This window comes from Nymphaea colorata, chromosome 2 (assembly GCF_008831285.2).
Source record: "Nymphaea colorata isolate Beijing-Zhang1983 chromosome 2, ASM883128v2, whole genome shotgun sequence".
Lineage (NCBI taxonomy): Eukaryota > Viridiplantae > Streptophyta > Magnoliopsida > Nymphaeales > Nymphaeaceae > Nymphaea > Nymphaea colorata.
Window position 1 is genome coordinate 18731083 of NC_045139.1, and position 14675 is coordinate 18745757.

Consider the following 14675-nt stretch of genomic DNA (forward strand, 5'->3'; position numbering starts at 1 on the left):
AGCTAGAGAGAAGAAGGAAAAGAATAAACTCGGACGGGGACTGGGGCACTCGAGTGAACGGGGTAGATCGAGACTGGGCTCGGTTAGAGGTAAGTGAGCTGAGTCACTCGAGCTAAACTCGAGTCAACTAGGTTAGTCCTGGCTGGGCTCGGGTTGGCCGAGTTCCTAAGGCTATGACTGGGTTAAGTCAAGAAAGCTCAAGTCAACTAAGACGAAGTCGACTAGGTGAGCTGGGTTCGGTCAAGGTCAAACTAGGTTAGATTTGACTGCTACACCTAGGTCGGGACAGGGCTAAGTCAAGTTGACTTAGGACTAGGCTCGAGCTAAGAAGACTACCTAAGAACTTAAGTCTAGCTAACTCGAGTAGGTCTCTCGAGCGAGGAGATTGTGACACGTCAGTGAGATCAAGGGTCACGAGGGGTTGCGGTTAGAGGAGATGGGGGACTTGGCTCGTGTGGTCTCGTGATGAAGGGAGATTGAAACACGTGGAGGGATCAACGGCTCGTGGGGGCTGCAGTTGATGATGAATGTAGACGTGAAAGAGACTAAGTGCGAGTCCAAGGGGACTTGCGCTAGAGTTATGGAAAAGTGGTGCACGAAACAAGGAAGTGGCGCGCCAAAGGGGGACTCGCGTGGGTGAGGTGGCGAGCTGCTAGGAGCTAGTGGAAAAGGTGGTGTGCGAGCTGGAGGGAGGCTGGGTCGTGGGCAAGGAGATGCTGCCACGTGTGAAGACGGATGGCTGAGATTCCTTGCGAGAGGAGGAAGAAGACTTAGCCAACTCGAGTGAAGACGAGGTGGTGACTAGTGATCCTAAAGCTAAGGGACGTGGGAGATAACTGGAATACAGGTAAGGGACACGATGGGCCAGGTGGGACACGAGCTGGAGTAGACCGTGGGATGAGTGACACGTGGATGAATGGACGAAGGGGATAGGGCTTACCTGGTCCGAGTTGACTGCACGTAGGCTCGCACCGAGAGAGGAAGACCGGCCTGGTGGGAGAGATCTCACGCCAAGGACCAGAACGCCCCTTCAAGCTTCACGGGAACTTCAACTCGCACAAGGGCAGGGTTGTTCAATGACGCCGGGATCTTGAATTGGCGCCGGAAGTTGCAGGCTTGACCGGAGTTGCAGGATTTTCCGGCGAAGAAGATAACTCGCGATGTAACCACTCAAATTTGCTCAAACTTCGATGTTTCGAAGCTCTTGTTGAGGCAATTTCAGTAGGCCAACAGCGACTTAATTCTCACGGCCAGAATGTTAGATTCGAACAGATTAAGCCTGCTGGATTGCAGAACCAAGGAGAGGACAGAAACCGAGTTTTACTTTGCTAAAACTCGACTACTTCCACCGCTAGCGTTCTTGATTTCTTTTGGCTAGATTCAACCAAAGTTTCTAGGTCTTTCTTTAAGAAGATCTCGGAGAAATCTAAGGCAGAACTCACGGTTTAGCACAGACCTTCCTCTCGGATTTGCCGAGAAGAAAACCTCGCCTTAAGCGACTTCTCTCCTAGATTAACCTTGCGAAAATCAAGAGGAAAACCGAGAACTAAAAGTAAATTCTTTAGCCGTCGCTGCTGGATTCTAAAGCGAATTCAGCCTTCCCAATTGCAAGGGCAGACTCTCAACTTCACCGGGGTTGTGAAGAAGGCACCAACCTTGCTGGAGTTGCAGACCAAAAGGGGAAACAGTCGTGGACGAGGGAGGGATTGCCGCCGGTAGGAGGAATCCGCCGCAAGCCTTCGTGCTTTGAGTTCACCACCGGAATATCTCCGATGCCCGAAGCTTTTGCTGGAATTAGGAGCGTCACAGGCCAAGGGGACGCGAGGGGATGAGAGGCACCGCAGATTCCACCATGTGAAACTCGATGGCTGACGAAGAAGGTGAAGATCTCGCCTCTAGACCGAGGGAGAGAGAGACAAGCCTCACGAGGAGGAGAGAGAACACAACTTAGCAAAAATGCTTTCCTTAGTCCAAAATTCGATACAAACTCTAAGATCCAAAACAATATATACATGTCCTAATTGAACGAGTCTACAATCCAGATCTCGTTCTCTACCCACAATCCAAACCCAAAATGCCAAGCACAACCCGCTAGGCTAGGTCCTTATTTCGAAACCCAACGAAAGCAAACCTATTTACTTAACAAAAAACACTTAAACTAGACTCGGGCCTATTGCCCAACTCGTAAACAAAAGGGTTAAACCCCTGAGCCTTGTGAGCCCAGGGTGGGGACCTTGTGAGGGGACCCGCCCTCACTTCGGTTGACTAGACCAAGAGCTCGGTCTGGTTTGACCGAGCCATTTGCCTAAGACCTTGGTCTCTGGCTAGCCTCAAGGGACATAAGACCGGACTCACTTGGTTAAGACTCTACTAGCTTAGTGAGACCTACACTAGAATCACAAACACCCTGAGACGTACCCAGTTCAAGCACCGTCTTGGCCTCAGCTGCTCCACCCGCTGATAGAAATTCTTTATGAGGGGGCTGAATTATAGTTTAAAATTTTTTGATGCAGTCCTAAATATCATTTTTTTAAAATTTTATATAGCATACATGATTTATTTTTAAAAAATATATATATGTAAATTTTTAAAACAATTTTTTTCTTTTTTAGCAGGAGCCAAGGACCTGCGGCATGAGGTTTGACCTTAAATCCACTAGTTGAAGTCTGAAGTGATCTCGCAACACCAAGAATCCCTGTTCCATAGTAAACAAACGTAGCTCGAGGGGTTTACCAACCATAGACTGGCTAAACCTTCCATGGTTGGTGACAAGGAGCTTTCTCCTTAGAAATTATTAATGTACTTTAGTCAAGTCTTGAATACCAAATATCCGGAATTAACGTTCAAGGTTCAAGTACTTTGGCGTTAAGCATGGATGGCCCTCCCTTGCCAAAATCATTAGACAAAAGCAGCCGTGTTTGACTCGGAGACTTATAATACCATCACATTGTAAGTTGAATGTCCTTGACTACCCATATAATGTGCACTAGAAGACTAAGGTCCTTGATGTCCTTGACATATTCTCACATCAATAATGTAATTCCAAGCGTCGGTCCCATCCCAAGACCGGTGGATGGTTCTATTGCACGGGGTATTAATTTGATTGATTGATTTTGATCTAGCCTTAGAGTTTGGACTAGAAAAACACGGTCTATGGTGTCCAAGATTTGTCATACTTGTACATCAATAATAACCAACATACTTTTTCCCTAAACATATGACAAAACTAGTCTCCCTCGTGTCATTTTCATTGTCTATATAGATGGTGATTTTTATCTCATATTGTCATTGTCTTTACGCAGTTGGGTATCAAAGCAGTTCAGCAATTCAATACAGGTACAGTATTATCGCTTTTCATATAAGCAAAATGATACATGGCTGGTATTGATGAAGAATCACAAGTTTTCTTTGTTGGGTAGTTTGAGGAATCAAGATATTGAAAACGAAAAAGGTTGGGTCATTGTCTAAGTTGTTAAAGCAGAGCCTACGAAAAAGAAATCAAAGAAAATGGACGAGCAGGAATGAGTTTCATATTTCTTTTAACTTTTTTTGTGGTTTCAGACTACAATTTAACTACCTAGTCTATCATTAGGTCTATTGTCATATAGTAGTACGCTTGTTTTTAAGGAGTAACTACCTGATTTGCGAGGACAGTACGAAATTTAGAAACTTTGCAGATCTGTGGAAGTATGAATATTGAGAGAATTTCCGTTTGAAGGTGGGTCAGGGTCACCTTTGCCAGCAACTGCCAAGCAGGAGCCTCTTGTTAAATTTTGTCACTCTTGGAGGTGAAGAATTTTGCATTCTCATACTTTCTTTTCAATGTCAGTCAGTGCCACCAATTTGCGTGGAAGGGCGCATTTTTTTGTTGTAAACCGAACTGCAATCCCGATGAAGAAAATATCGGAGACAGTATGACAGAATTATATCAATTTAGAGTTTCTTGAGAATTTAGCATAATATCACGAAGGTAGTGATCAAGAGTATGGCCCATATCAAAAAGAGCCAGTAAGAAGGCAGATTCATTAATGAATTTCAAGCCAAAGATTGCCCCAAAGGCACCAAATGAGAATTTCCTCAAAAGAAAACAAAAAGATGACAATGATTCTCATTCCTGTCATTCACAACCAAAGCATGTACAGGAAGGTAATATGACTACTCAGTAGTAGTAGCAGTAAACCTCTCTCTGAATCTCTCTTCAGAGAGAGAAAGAGGGAGAGGTTTTTTCTTTGGGGGGGTTTAGTTGTGTTGGGGTTGAAAACATTATGTCATGGTGGTGATGGCTGCAGCCACAACTTGCCCAAGTTCGTATTCTCTCAGATTTTTAATTAGTAAACTAGTCACTAGCCCTTATCAACCCTTCTTCTTCCTTTTAATGTGTTGACAAAAAGAAGGAACAGGTAGTTTTGTGACCTTTTTGTTTCTCTCGTTTTCATTTATTTCTTGGGTTTTATGTGAGGGGGAGAGAGGGAGAGAGATCACCATGGTTTTTGGGGTTCACACAAATTTCAGAGGCTCGTGTTGCGAGGTGTGAAGCGTGTAGTGTTTTTTTCTTCATTTTTTCTCCTCCAGGACTCTAGTTTGACGTGCTTCGCCTCTGCGGAAGAGAATCACGAAGAGAAACTTGTCTGTGTTTTTGAGATCTCAAACTAGGGCGGGAGACCAGACCAGGATGAAAGGAAGGTTGAAGGAGCGAGAGTTAGAGAAAGAAAGAGGGGTTTTTGTTTAGTTTGTGGTGCTTTTTGTTAGTTGCCGACAGAGGCCTTGGCGATCATGGCGAGGCGGCATGGATGGCAGCTCCCTGCTCACACATTTCAGGTATTTTGGTTGTGGGAATTGTTATTTGACCTTTGGGGGAGTACCCATTTGATGGTTTGCTTTTATTTCTTTGTTAAAATGATGTTTTTGTTCCTTCACTTCTAACTGCTTCATGTTTTGGCCTTTTTTGTGGGTTTCCCATTTGGAAGTTGCTTTATATATGTTCCATTGGTAGTTTTCCCGGCTACACACCTCTTGATCATCTTTGTGACCTTTGTTATCTTTGCTCTCGTCTGTTTTGACCTCTTTTGGTTCTTATTTCTAATTAGCCTTTTTCTGAATTGTTATTATTATTGAAGATGTAGGTTTCTCGAAGTACATTGCGAGGTCGATACTTCTTTTCTTAAAAAAAAAAAATTATTGTTGTCATAAGAATAGTAATGACCGACAAGCTTTTACTTATATTGCCATTTTTCTTTTTCAATGTGCTGGGGGAGGGAGGTCTTTCAATAGATTCTACTGGACAGGATTTGTCGATAATTTAGTACCCATTTTGTCTACCTTTTTTCGCTCCTTTTTCTTTTGTTTTCTAAATTTTACGGAGTTCGTATTTTAAAATATATGTGCAATTTGATTGTGAACAATGAAGCAGTTGGTTTCATGTTTTTGAGACGGCAGTCGCATAGATAGTTAAATGTCTTGTGCATAGGTGTCCAATCTATACGCCTATACGGATATATTTTTTTTCTTCCAACGATGAAATTTCATGTATGGTTCACGCCTTCACGGCCATAAGCTTCATGCCTTGTTTGTGCCACGCACAAAGTCAAAGTGAAACACAATTCCGACTAGTTAAGTTGACATGGTAAACCAACTCTTACGAATATGTTAAATTATGTGATGGACCGGCATAGCGTGTTTATGACCTTGTATTTTTTTTCCCTTTAAGATGATCATGTCTCATTTGAATTTGATTCGTCTTGTGGACAAGGGAAGACTGAGAATGAAAGAAGCAAGTAAGCAAGAAGAGATGTTTGTGGATATTTTCTTAGTCACCTGGTTCTTTGGCCTAGGCGTTTCAAGAATTCCAGATGGGTCGCAACATGCTAGTTTGAAGTATCTCATTTGATATTCTCGGCTCCAAGTATCAGCAGATTTTTAATTTGCATTTTTTGCAAAATTCAGTTCTTTTTACTCCCAATCACTCGATAATTTCTACAAGTACAAATCTCACATGTTCTAGATCCAAAATTATTTACAGTCTATCTTCTTCTGGCTGTTGTCTTTTCCTTATGGATTCAGACTTTGAGTTGACGTAAAATTTGAACTGATGTCCAAGTGATTGGATAATGATCATCTTAATAAAAGGTCCTTAATTTAAAACTTATACTGTTTAATATAAGAAAAACTGACCCTTTACTTGTCTGCAAACTTTTCTGCAAGTTCTTGCATTTAACATTTATTGTTGCTCTTGTATGATTTTGTTTCTGGCAGGTGGTAGCTATTACCGTGTTCTTCTTACTGGTTGTTGCATTCTATGCCTTTTTCGCACCATTTCTTGGCAAAAATGTGTTTGAGTACGTGGCTATGGGAGTTTATACTCCAGTGGTAAGCCAAACCTGTTCTAGTTGGTACCTCTCGCACTTTGGACACTAATTCCTGAAGAAAAAATCTTCTATGTTCCATGATGTATTTTCTAAATTTTCCAGGCCCTCTTGGTTTTCATATTGTATGTTCGATGCACAGCTATTGATCCTGCAGATCCAGGCATCCTGATCAGCCCTGAGGAACGATTGGCTGGTAACATTAGTTTCCCTTATCAGTTGTTTTCTTTAGCTACTAGTTAGTTAAGGATAATAGTAATACTTATCAATACCATGCGAACATGTAAAATCCAGGTAAAAAGGCTCCAGGAGAACCTGCAGAGATAGAGTTAATGCACACAGGAAATCCTGCTAAGAAGAAATTTGATTGTTGTTCTTGCATTGGAGGTTTTCTTTGTGGGTGGCTGGTTAAGGAGGACTGCCGGAAAGATGAAGACATTGATCAGCAAGAAGCCAATGAAGAAGATGCTCTATTCTGCACATTGTGCAATGCAGAGGTACACTTGGCTTGTGTCTTTTACTGCTCCAAATGATTTCAAATATCAAAGCTCTCTCATTTTGCCATAACTTGTATTTCTTACTTATAATTGATTCTTGAAGCTTCATGGATTCTGAACCTTTTCAAAATTTTATCTCTGTATCTGGTTGCATGGGAATATGCTGATTTTTTTTATTTCCTTTTGTTTTCAGTTATTTTATTGTTTTTATCAGTTTTTCTTATATTTTTTATTTCACGGACCTCAAACCTTAGGAACTTCATGAGTCTTCATGATGTTTCTTTTCTTGATACTTTCTTTTGTTAAGATTGTGGTTAGTCCTATGTTTACTATCTAACTGAGGTCATGACAAGAATGATTGTCTATCATGGTTAAATATTGGTGTTATCCCTGTATCTCATTAAAAAGGAAATTAATGAAGGGTTTATGCTGTCCATAGTTAAATTATGGTTATCACTTAGATAACGATGGGTATACCTATGGTTCTCTGCTAGAAACAGCACTTCTATGTCACAAACTTTTTATGTTTACAACCATAAAAATTCCTAAATAACAGTTGCAGACTATATTAGTTCATTTTGCTATTGCGTTCAGCATTATAATTCAAGTTGATCTTGGAAATCATTTCGTTTATTGTAGTCTCTTAAAAAATGTTACTTATTTCTATTTGTATCAGCTACCGACCTATAGGCTTTTTAATATTATTCAATTCCTCAGTTTATAAACGGTTCTCCATGTCACATCCACTTATTTTCTATTGCTCAATTCTGATCCCATGTTTGCCTTTCATTTTCCAATTCCTTTTCTCGCATCCATGTTCCTCACAATATGGAGGTAGCAAGAGACCTCAACCAAGGTTACCTGAGTTTCATCATTTGAAAGAGTGAGGAATAGGCGGTCAGAATCCATTGGCTTTACTGTTCTTAGCTGTTGATCTGTAGGGTTTTGTTTACTAGAATGGACTTAAGCCATATTAGATTGTAGAGGCCAGAGGGGTTTCTGATTCCTGTCCTGGCAACAATTCATAAACTCACCGACCACTGTGTTCATCCATTGTAGTAGGAAGTCCTGCAGTAATGAGTCTAAATTTGGAAAGCATTTTCAAGTGGCTGACTATGACTTACCTGTGTGACAATAATCATAGATTAATATTGAAACGAAGAGTGTTTCTGATGCTTGTTTTTCATTCTTATTTTGGTGTCTTTCAGGTGCGAAAGTTCAGCAAGCATTGCAGAAGTTGTGACAAATGTGTGGATGGTTTTGATCACCATTGCCGTGTATGTAATTAGTAATTTTCTTCTTTAAATGTCTCAGTGATGTGGTTTCTGGACACTCTTAGGCTTCTTCGAGTAGATGAAAGTCATTTTTCACATGCAGTGGCTGAATAATTGTGTCGGGAGGAAAAACTATATTACCTTTATTTCCTTGATGGCTAGCAGTCTTATTTGGGTAAGTATAAAGTGAAAAGTCTCACCTTCAAGTGATCTTCATCTTTATGTGTTTGTATGGATTTTAGATTCACTTTTCAAAGGAATACTCTATCTGGTTTTCTTTGGTGATGATTCAGTTGTCTTTTTCTATGACAGCTCATGGTGGAGTCTGGAATTGGTATTGCGGTCCTTGTCCGATGTTTCGTTGACAAAAAAGAAACCGAGAACCAAATAATTGATAGGCTTGGTAATGGGTTTTCTCGGGCTCCGTTTGCGATAGTTGTGGTATGTCTTGATTGACAGAGCTTCAGATTTTTTCCCCCCGGTTGAGAAGCACCCCCTGTTCACCTTTATTTTGACACTTTTTTTAGCATATCTGCATGCATATTTTTTTTCTGTCGTGGCTGTTTGTTGAATTGTCCAGTATTCTTTCTTAATTTCTTAGCCTAAAGTCACTTTCGAAAATTTGTTTTGTTGTAGGCATTGATTAAGCTTTTGGTGTGCTTTAACTTTGAGAGGGTCTTATTAAGGCACACATATATGTAGCAAAGGCTTGTCTATGCTCCATCTACTAGCCTGAAATATGTTATCATGCGTTGTTTGTTATACTCTGAATGGGTTCTTTACGATTTTCTCAACATTGAATGAAAAAAGTACTTCAGAGTTCAGATCTTCATAACACACTCAAACTTATTTAAACTACCCCTCCTTTTTAGTGTAGTATAAGGTCAAAGCTAAGCAAGTAAATGAGAAGCTTTACGTGACCCTTATTGGCATTCAGACACATTAGAAACACAACCACCTCTTGGTAATGTCCTCATATTTTTCTCAAAATTTACCTCTCTTTTCTTGTAAGTGTTTAAGGTCAAAGCTAACATGTGAATGAAAAATGATAATATAATTTGTGAGAACAATATTTGTCCCTTGAATTCAATTAAAAATTCCATCATATCATGCATCTGTGAGACCAGGAGTAAATGATGAGAAAGAACAGTATTTACTTCTGAATAATGTTCATGTTCAGGTCTCAGAGCTGATTGATGTGGTGCAATATTGAACTAGCCACAGCTCCCTTTTTTTCTTTTCCTGTAAAGACACTTTCATGTGGAAGATTTGTGTGAACTAATTAGTTTGTAGAATAATCTTTAGCAGTTTTCAGAACTTGTATTTACTTGATTTTGACTTGTATCTGCTTCACTTATTAGAAATACAGGCACTGTTTTGTAATATTGAGCGAGTGATGTACACCTAGAGGCACTTGTTTCCTTTCTCAATGGCGATACTTAAGAACCTTTTGTTGTGGGGCATGCCAATTTATGCATCATCACTTGTCATTTTTCTCCAAACTGAATAGAGCTGATATCTGCTATTTATCGAGTCATAGTCAGCATGCTTAATGATGCTAATAAATGAGAGCTCTATTGGAGTACTGAGAGGCACATGTGTCTCAGAAAATCTTTAAGATCTTTTTGATAACAGTAATAAACTGACACGGAATAAACAACAAAAGAAATCTAAGTAGTTGCCATATTTATTTGTGATGGCTTTCTCAATCTGTTGCAAGAATTTTTTAGACAAGATTTTTTTTTAAAAAATGGTGTAAACCAAAAATCCAGTATATCTGATTGTTTGTGAATTGCACATGACATGATTATGGTTATTCAATGATTCTTTTTTTACAGTATTTTTATGTTTTCACTTTTTTCTCTTATTGGTAATTTTTTGCAGGCATTGTGTACGGCTGTGTCCTTGCTTGCTTCCATACCTCTGGGAGAATTGTTCTTTTTTCATATGATACTGATTCGAAAGGTCTCCTTTGATGAAAGTTTTGTGCCTCTCTCTCTCTCTCTTTCCCACACCCCCCCCCCCTCCCCCAAAAACTCCTTCTTTTGTATTTTTGCACCACTACACCACTAATATTCTGCGTACAGGGTATCACCACTTATGAATATGTGGTTGCAATGAGGACACAAAGTGAGCCACCTGGTCCCTCTGTAGATGGAGATCAGCAAAGTGTACCACCTTCACCAACTAGTTCTGCTGCCACTGGCTTAAGTGGAGGAAGTTCTCTAGGTCTAGGGTTGCAATACAAGGGGGTTGCTTGGTGTACGCCACCGAGAATATTTGTTGATCAGGTATTCCAATTGTATGGATTTCTACTTTTCATGCATATATGCTTAGTTTATCTGGTGATGGGACCTCCAGCACTTACCTGGCTTCCAGCAAGACTGAAATCTGCATTAAATAGCCATCTGATATCCACATGCACCCCAAGTTTACTTTTAAGTCTGCTGTTAATGTTTTCTTGACTTGGTAAAGCTTAGCCTGGCATGGATCTAGTTGCCGGCCACAAGCCTGGATCATTTGTTGTTTGGCCAAATGGAGTTTTTCCCCACTCTAACTATGTCAGAGGTTTTCATCTCAAACACTAAGCATATTCAAGATTCTCCAGTTGTTGTTGCCCTGGCTATTCAAGATATAGAAGAGGGGTGCTTCTCTTCAAATGCCTAAAATTTCATGTTGATTTGTATTGTCCATAAAATGAATAAAGCTATAAATATCACCTCTTGTTTACCAAGTCCAGATTAATCACAAGCGTTAAAATGTTAATATGTAATTGTAAGCCATAACAATCATAAAGTCTGCATATGGTTTTCTGTTTATTCATTTCCTAGAAATATCAACATTTTGAATGTAGAACACCCAGGATTCCTTTTTCACCTTCCTTTGGTATTCCATAGGTGAAAAACATCCAATCTTTTAATTGTCATGGTATTATGTCTAATTTCAGAAAAGACTATAGTGGGGCACTATATCCAGTGCATAAGCTTGTTAATTTTGGTCGGGCAGATACAAGAGCCATAGATTTTATTCTCTTCAGTTCAACATCAGTATTTATAGTTGGAATCTCTTTCATGAAGCTCATCCAATAATATCTTATTTCAGGATGAGATAATCCCTCATTTGGAACCTGGAAGAGTTCCTTCGACGGTTGATCCAGATGCTCTTGGGAATCCAGATGGTGGGAAAAGAGTGCCTAAACGACAAGTTAGAATCAGTGCATGGAAATTAGCTAAATTGGACTCCAATGAGGCCATGAAGGCAGCTGCCAAAGCTAGAGCTTCATCTTCTGTGCTTCGACCGATCAGTGCACGACAGAATGCTGATTCAGGATACTGTTCTAGTGAAAATGCAAGCAGTATCAGTGTCGAACTTGGTCCTCCTAAGGATGCCCGAAGCCATAGGTTATCTTTGAAGAATTCATACCCGCCAAGTCGGGCTAGCAGGGATGACATTGAAGCTGGAACTCGAAGTGTCAGCAGTGTAAGCAGTCCTGCCCATACAAATGGATCAGCGGCTCTCAGTCCGTTGCCTACTGCCTCTCCTGATGCTGGGAAGATGCCGTTCACTGTGGGTAAATTGATGACAAACAGGGAACACTTTAACCCAATTTATCAGCCATCTGCTGGTCGATCACCATGGTCAGCTAAGGCTGGTGATGCCGGTGAAAATATTCTAAGTCATGCTCTTGATGAAAAATTGGTGAAAAAGAACAGAGGAAATATCAGAGAGAACCAAAGGCCTTCTGTCTTCTGGGATCAAGCAGCAGGTCGCTATGTTTCAGTGCTTCCATCTGGTGGAGATTCCCGTCCTTTTGGAAACAGAGCCAGCTCTTCTCACATTATGGAACCCGAGATTTCTACTGCTGCAGCAGTTTTTCAGCCGGAGCCACCAAAGCGTGCTCCTTACAAGCCTGCAGCCATGGGGGAACAACCAAAGGCCCTTTCAGGGACATCAACACAGACAGAGAACCTAGTTTGTACAGAGCAGTCTATCTTCTTTGGTGGTCCTTTGTTAGTGGCAGATGGAACAGAAAGTGCTAGGTTCCGTGCTTCATCAAGGCCTACACAAGAAAGTGCATCAAGCTCATGGATTCCAGAGGGAAGAGCAGGGAAGGGCAAAGGGTCTGATCAATTTCCTGTTTTTGTCCCAAAGGATTCTGAAGCATCCCATTCCGGCTTGCCTTGAAACCTTTGATGTTTTGTTGATGATGTGTGTCCCTGGAAGCAAAGATGACGAGGAAATGGCTTTCCTGTTGATTGACAGGGATGGTTTTTTATTGGATCTGAGCTTTGAGCTTCAAACAGGCTGTGGTGATCAAAATTCAGAATTGAGACATGTCCGAGTTGCACTCCTGGTTCAGAGTGAAATTTCTTGTTCCGTAGGTTGATCTGTTGTTTGCTGCTCCTATTTGGGAAATTTAACGTACTTGGAAGATACATTCCACGAACTTGGAGCTGCATTTGGCACGGGGAATTCAATCTTGGCAGCTGCCCATCTTCACAAGTGATGCACAGATACTGCGCAGCGCATGCTTATGTAAGAAAACCTGTGCATTCATACGCACAAGCTAATCCTCTGCAGCATTGAAAGAACAGATTCATGCTTATAATATAGGATTCCTTTTCCACGAACGAGCATCAAACTCCTCAATCCATCATTTTCTTTGTTTTTTTTATTGACAAATTTGCTTGGTTTTGATTGGTGAGACCGCTTCAGGTGGGTTTTCTGCTCATTCTGGACCTGCCCCTTTTGAGCAGCAAAGCCAGGTGCCAGTACTCCTTCCGTTGCTAATCTTCTTTCTTTAGTGCATATCTGTGAAATCGACCATGGAATGTTGTAGACTGCAGCTGCAACCATGTACATTGTAATGCCTAATCCGCTGAACTCTTCTATCTTGTCGTGGTAATCATTCAAGTGACCTTGTGATCGTTAGTTTGCTTTGTTTTTTTGGCCCACTGCCCTCTGTTCCGACCAAAAGCTTTGGATTCTTTTCATGGTTTCGTTCTTGACGGTGACAGATTTTCCTTGGATCAACAAAGATGACAATACTTCTGGCTGAGCAAGATTATTACTAATCACTAGCTGGGAAAGTGTCCAACACTTCTCCCCCTCTTCTTGAACCCCAAGGTCCAAGGTTGAATCAGTATCCCTGAGGAGAAAATGTATTGGTACTGCACTTCATTTTATATAGCATAAGAGAGGAGCATAGTGCTTATGGGAATTGAACAAACAATGCATCTTTTCTGAGCTGCCAAACCGACCAACTGCATTATGCATCTTGGGGCAAGAAGGCCTATACCTTGAGCAATCAATGGTGCTAATTTGACGGCAGTAAATGCTTGAAGGAGAGACTGATTTGGAGATTCAATGAATGCATGGGCATGTTTGGTTTTTTTTCTGATTAGCTGGCTTGTTCATGTCTAACTTGAACAACAAAATGTAGAACACTCCGGATACTAGCAAGTTGCTTTTGAGGAAGTTGAATGGGGACATGCAAACAAGGAAAACATTTCTCTATGGTCAGAGCTGACAACACAAGTTGAGGAAAATGTATTCAATTTGCTTTATTCTTGCGCTTTTGCTTTACAAAAGCATAAAGTAAGTTTCCTATTACACCAAATGCAAAAAGCAGAAAAAAATTACAAACCGACGCCCAACATTTAAGCGATCAACAAATCATTGCCCAACTTATCACTTTCCACAAACCACCGCTCAACCTTTCACTACGGTTCTCAAAAGAGCCGCTTCACATATCAAACCAGGCGGAAATCGTTAATGTGTATGTCAAATTTCAAAATCACCCCCTGTTAAAACTTTCAATCTCTTAACCGATTCAATCTGCTATCTCACTGGCGATTCTATATCTTCTCGGACGGAAAATATATATATATATCTTCTCCGATTGATAAAAAAAAATTGTGCAGTGCTCCATCGTCATCAGGTCGACCCATTAAGCGACCGGGGGTGAAAAAATTAAACGGACAAGCGAAGGGGCTTCAATCTTTTACCTTTTCTTTTTATCCTTGTTTGATCAACAGATCTTGCGTGATTGAGTTCTCCGGTACATGAGAGGAGTGAAGCAGATTGGACAACAATGCCGTGAGGGTTCTTAATATAGCAATGACAACTCTCCGGCCCAATGTGCTTCTTGGTATATGACGAAATTCATGCTGCTTCTCCTTTTGGGTATCGATCGTTCCTTTTAGAAGTCTCGATTCTTGGTGCCAAGATGACGTTTTCCTACAACAGCATCATCTCGATTCTTGGTGCCAAGATGACGTTTTCCTACAACAGCATCATCTTTGAGGCCGCCATCGTCGCTGAAAATGGAAGGGAAGGAGAGAGAGATATATTGACGATCAGAAAAACATGTTCGTAAAGAGTCTGCCTCTCTTCTGGTTATTCTTCGGTGCTTCTTCCTCCTCTTAGATGGCCTATGTATTCAGTTAAATAATGATTTGTGAGAAATGAAACTTTGGGCGGTGATTTGTTATTTACGGCCATTTGTAATTTTTTTTTAAATAACAAAATTTGATACATGG

At 40.7% G+C, this 14675-nt stretch overlaps 1 protein-coding gene across 4 annotated transcripts; it reads left to right on the top strand.

Annotated features, from left to right (window-relative positions):
• Positions 1-4172: 4172 nt before the first annotated feature.
• LOC116247941 (protein S-acyltransferase 21-like) lies at positions 4173-13650 on the top strand. 4 transcript variants are annotated; one of them, XR_004170942.2, is made up of 12 exons: positions 4194-4818; positions 6253-6366; positions 6468-6558; positions 6657-6859; positions 8068-8136; positions 8237-8308; positions 8446-8574; positions 10018-10098; positions 10221-10424; positions 11236-12669; positions 12850-13035; positions 13152-13650. XR_004170942.2 is itself a non-coding variant. In XM_050076020.1 (11 exons), the coding sequence occupies exons 2-11, from the start codon at positions 4774-4776 to the stop codon at positions 12316-12318; spliced, it is 2091 nt and encodes a 696-aa protein (XP_049931977.1). In that variant the 5' UTR covers positions 4173-4304; positions 4573-4773; the 3' UTR covers positions 12319-12760. The 4 variants fall into 4 exon arrangements, 3 of the variants coding, with proteins under 3 accessions (XP_049931977.1, XP_049931976.1, XP_031476273.1); XM_050076020.1 differs by lacking the exons at positions 12850-13035; positions 13152-13650 and having other exon boundaries at positions 4173-4304; positions 4573-4818; positions 11236-12760; XM_050076019.1 differs by lacking the exons at positions 12850-13035; positions 13152-13650 and having other exon boundaries at positions 4194-4400; positions 4573-4818; positions 11236-12760.
• The last annotated feature ends 1025 nt before the right edge of the window (positions 13651-14675 follow it).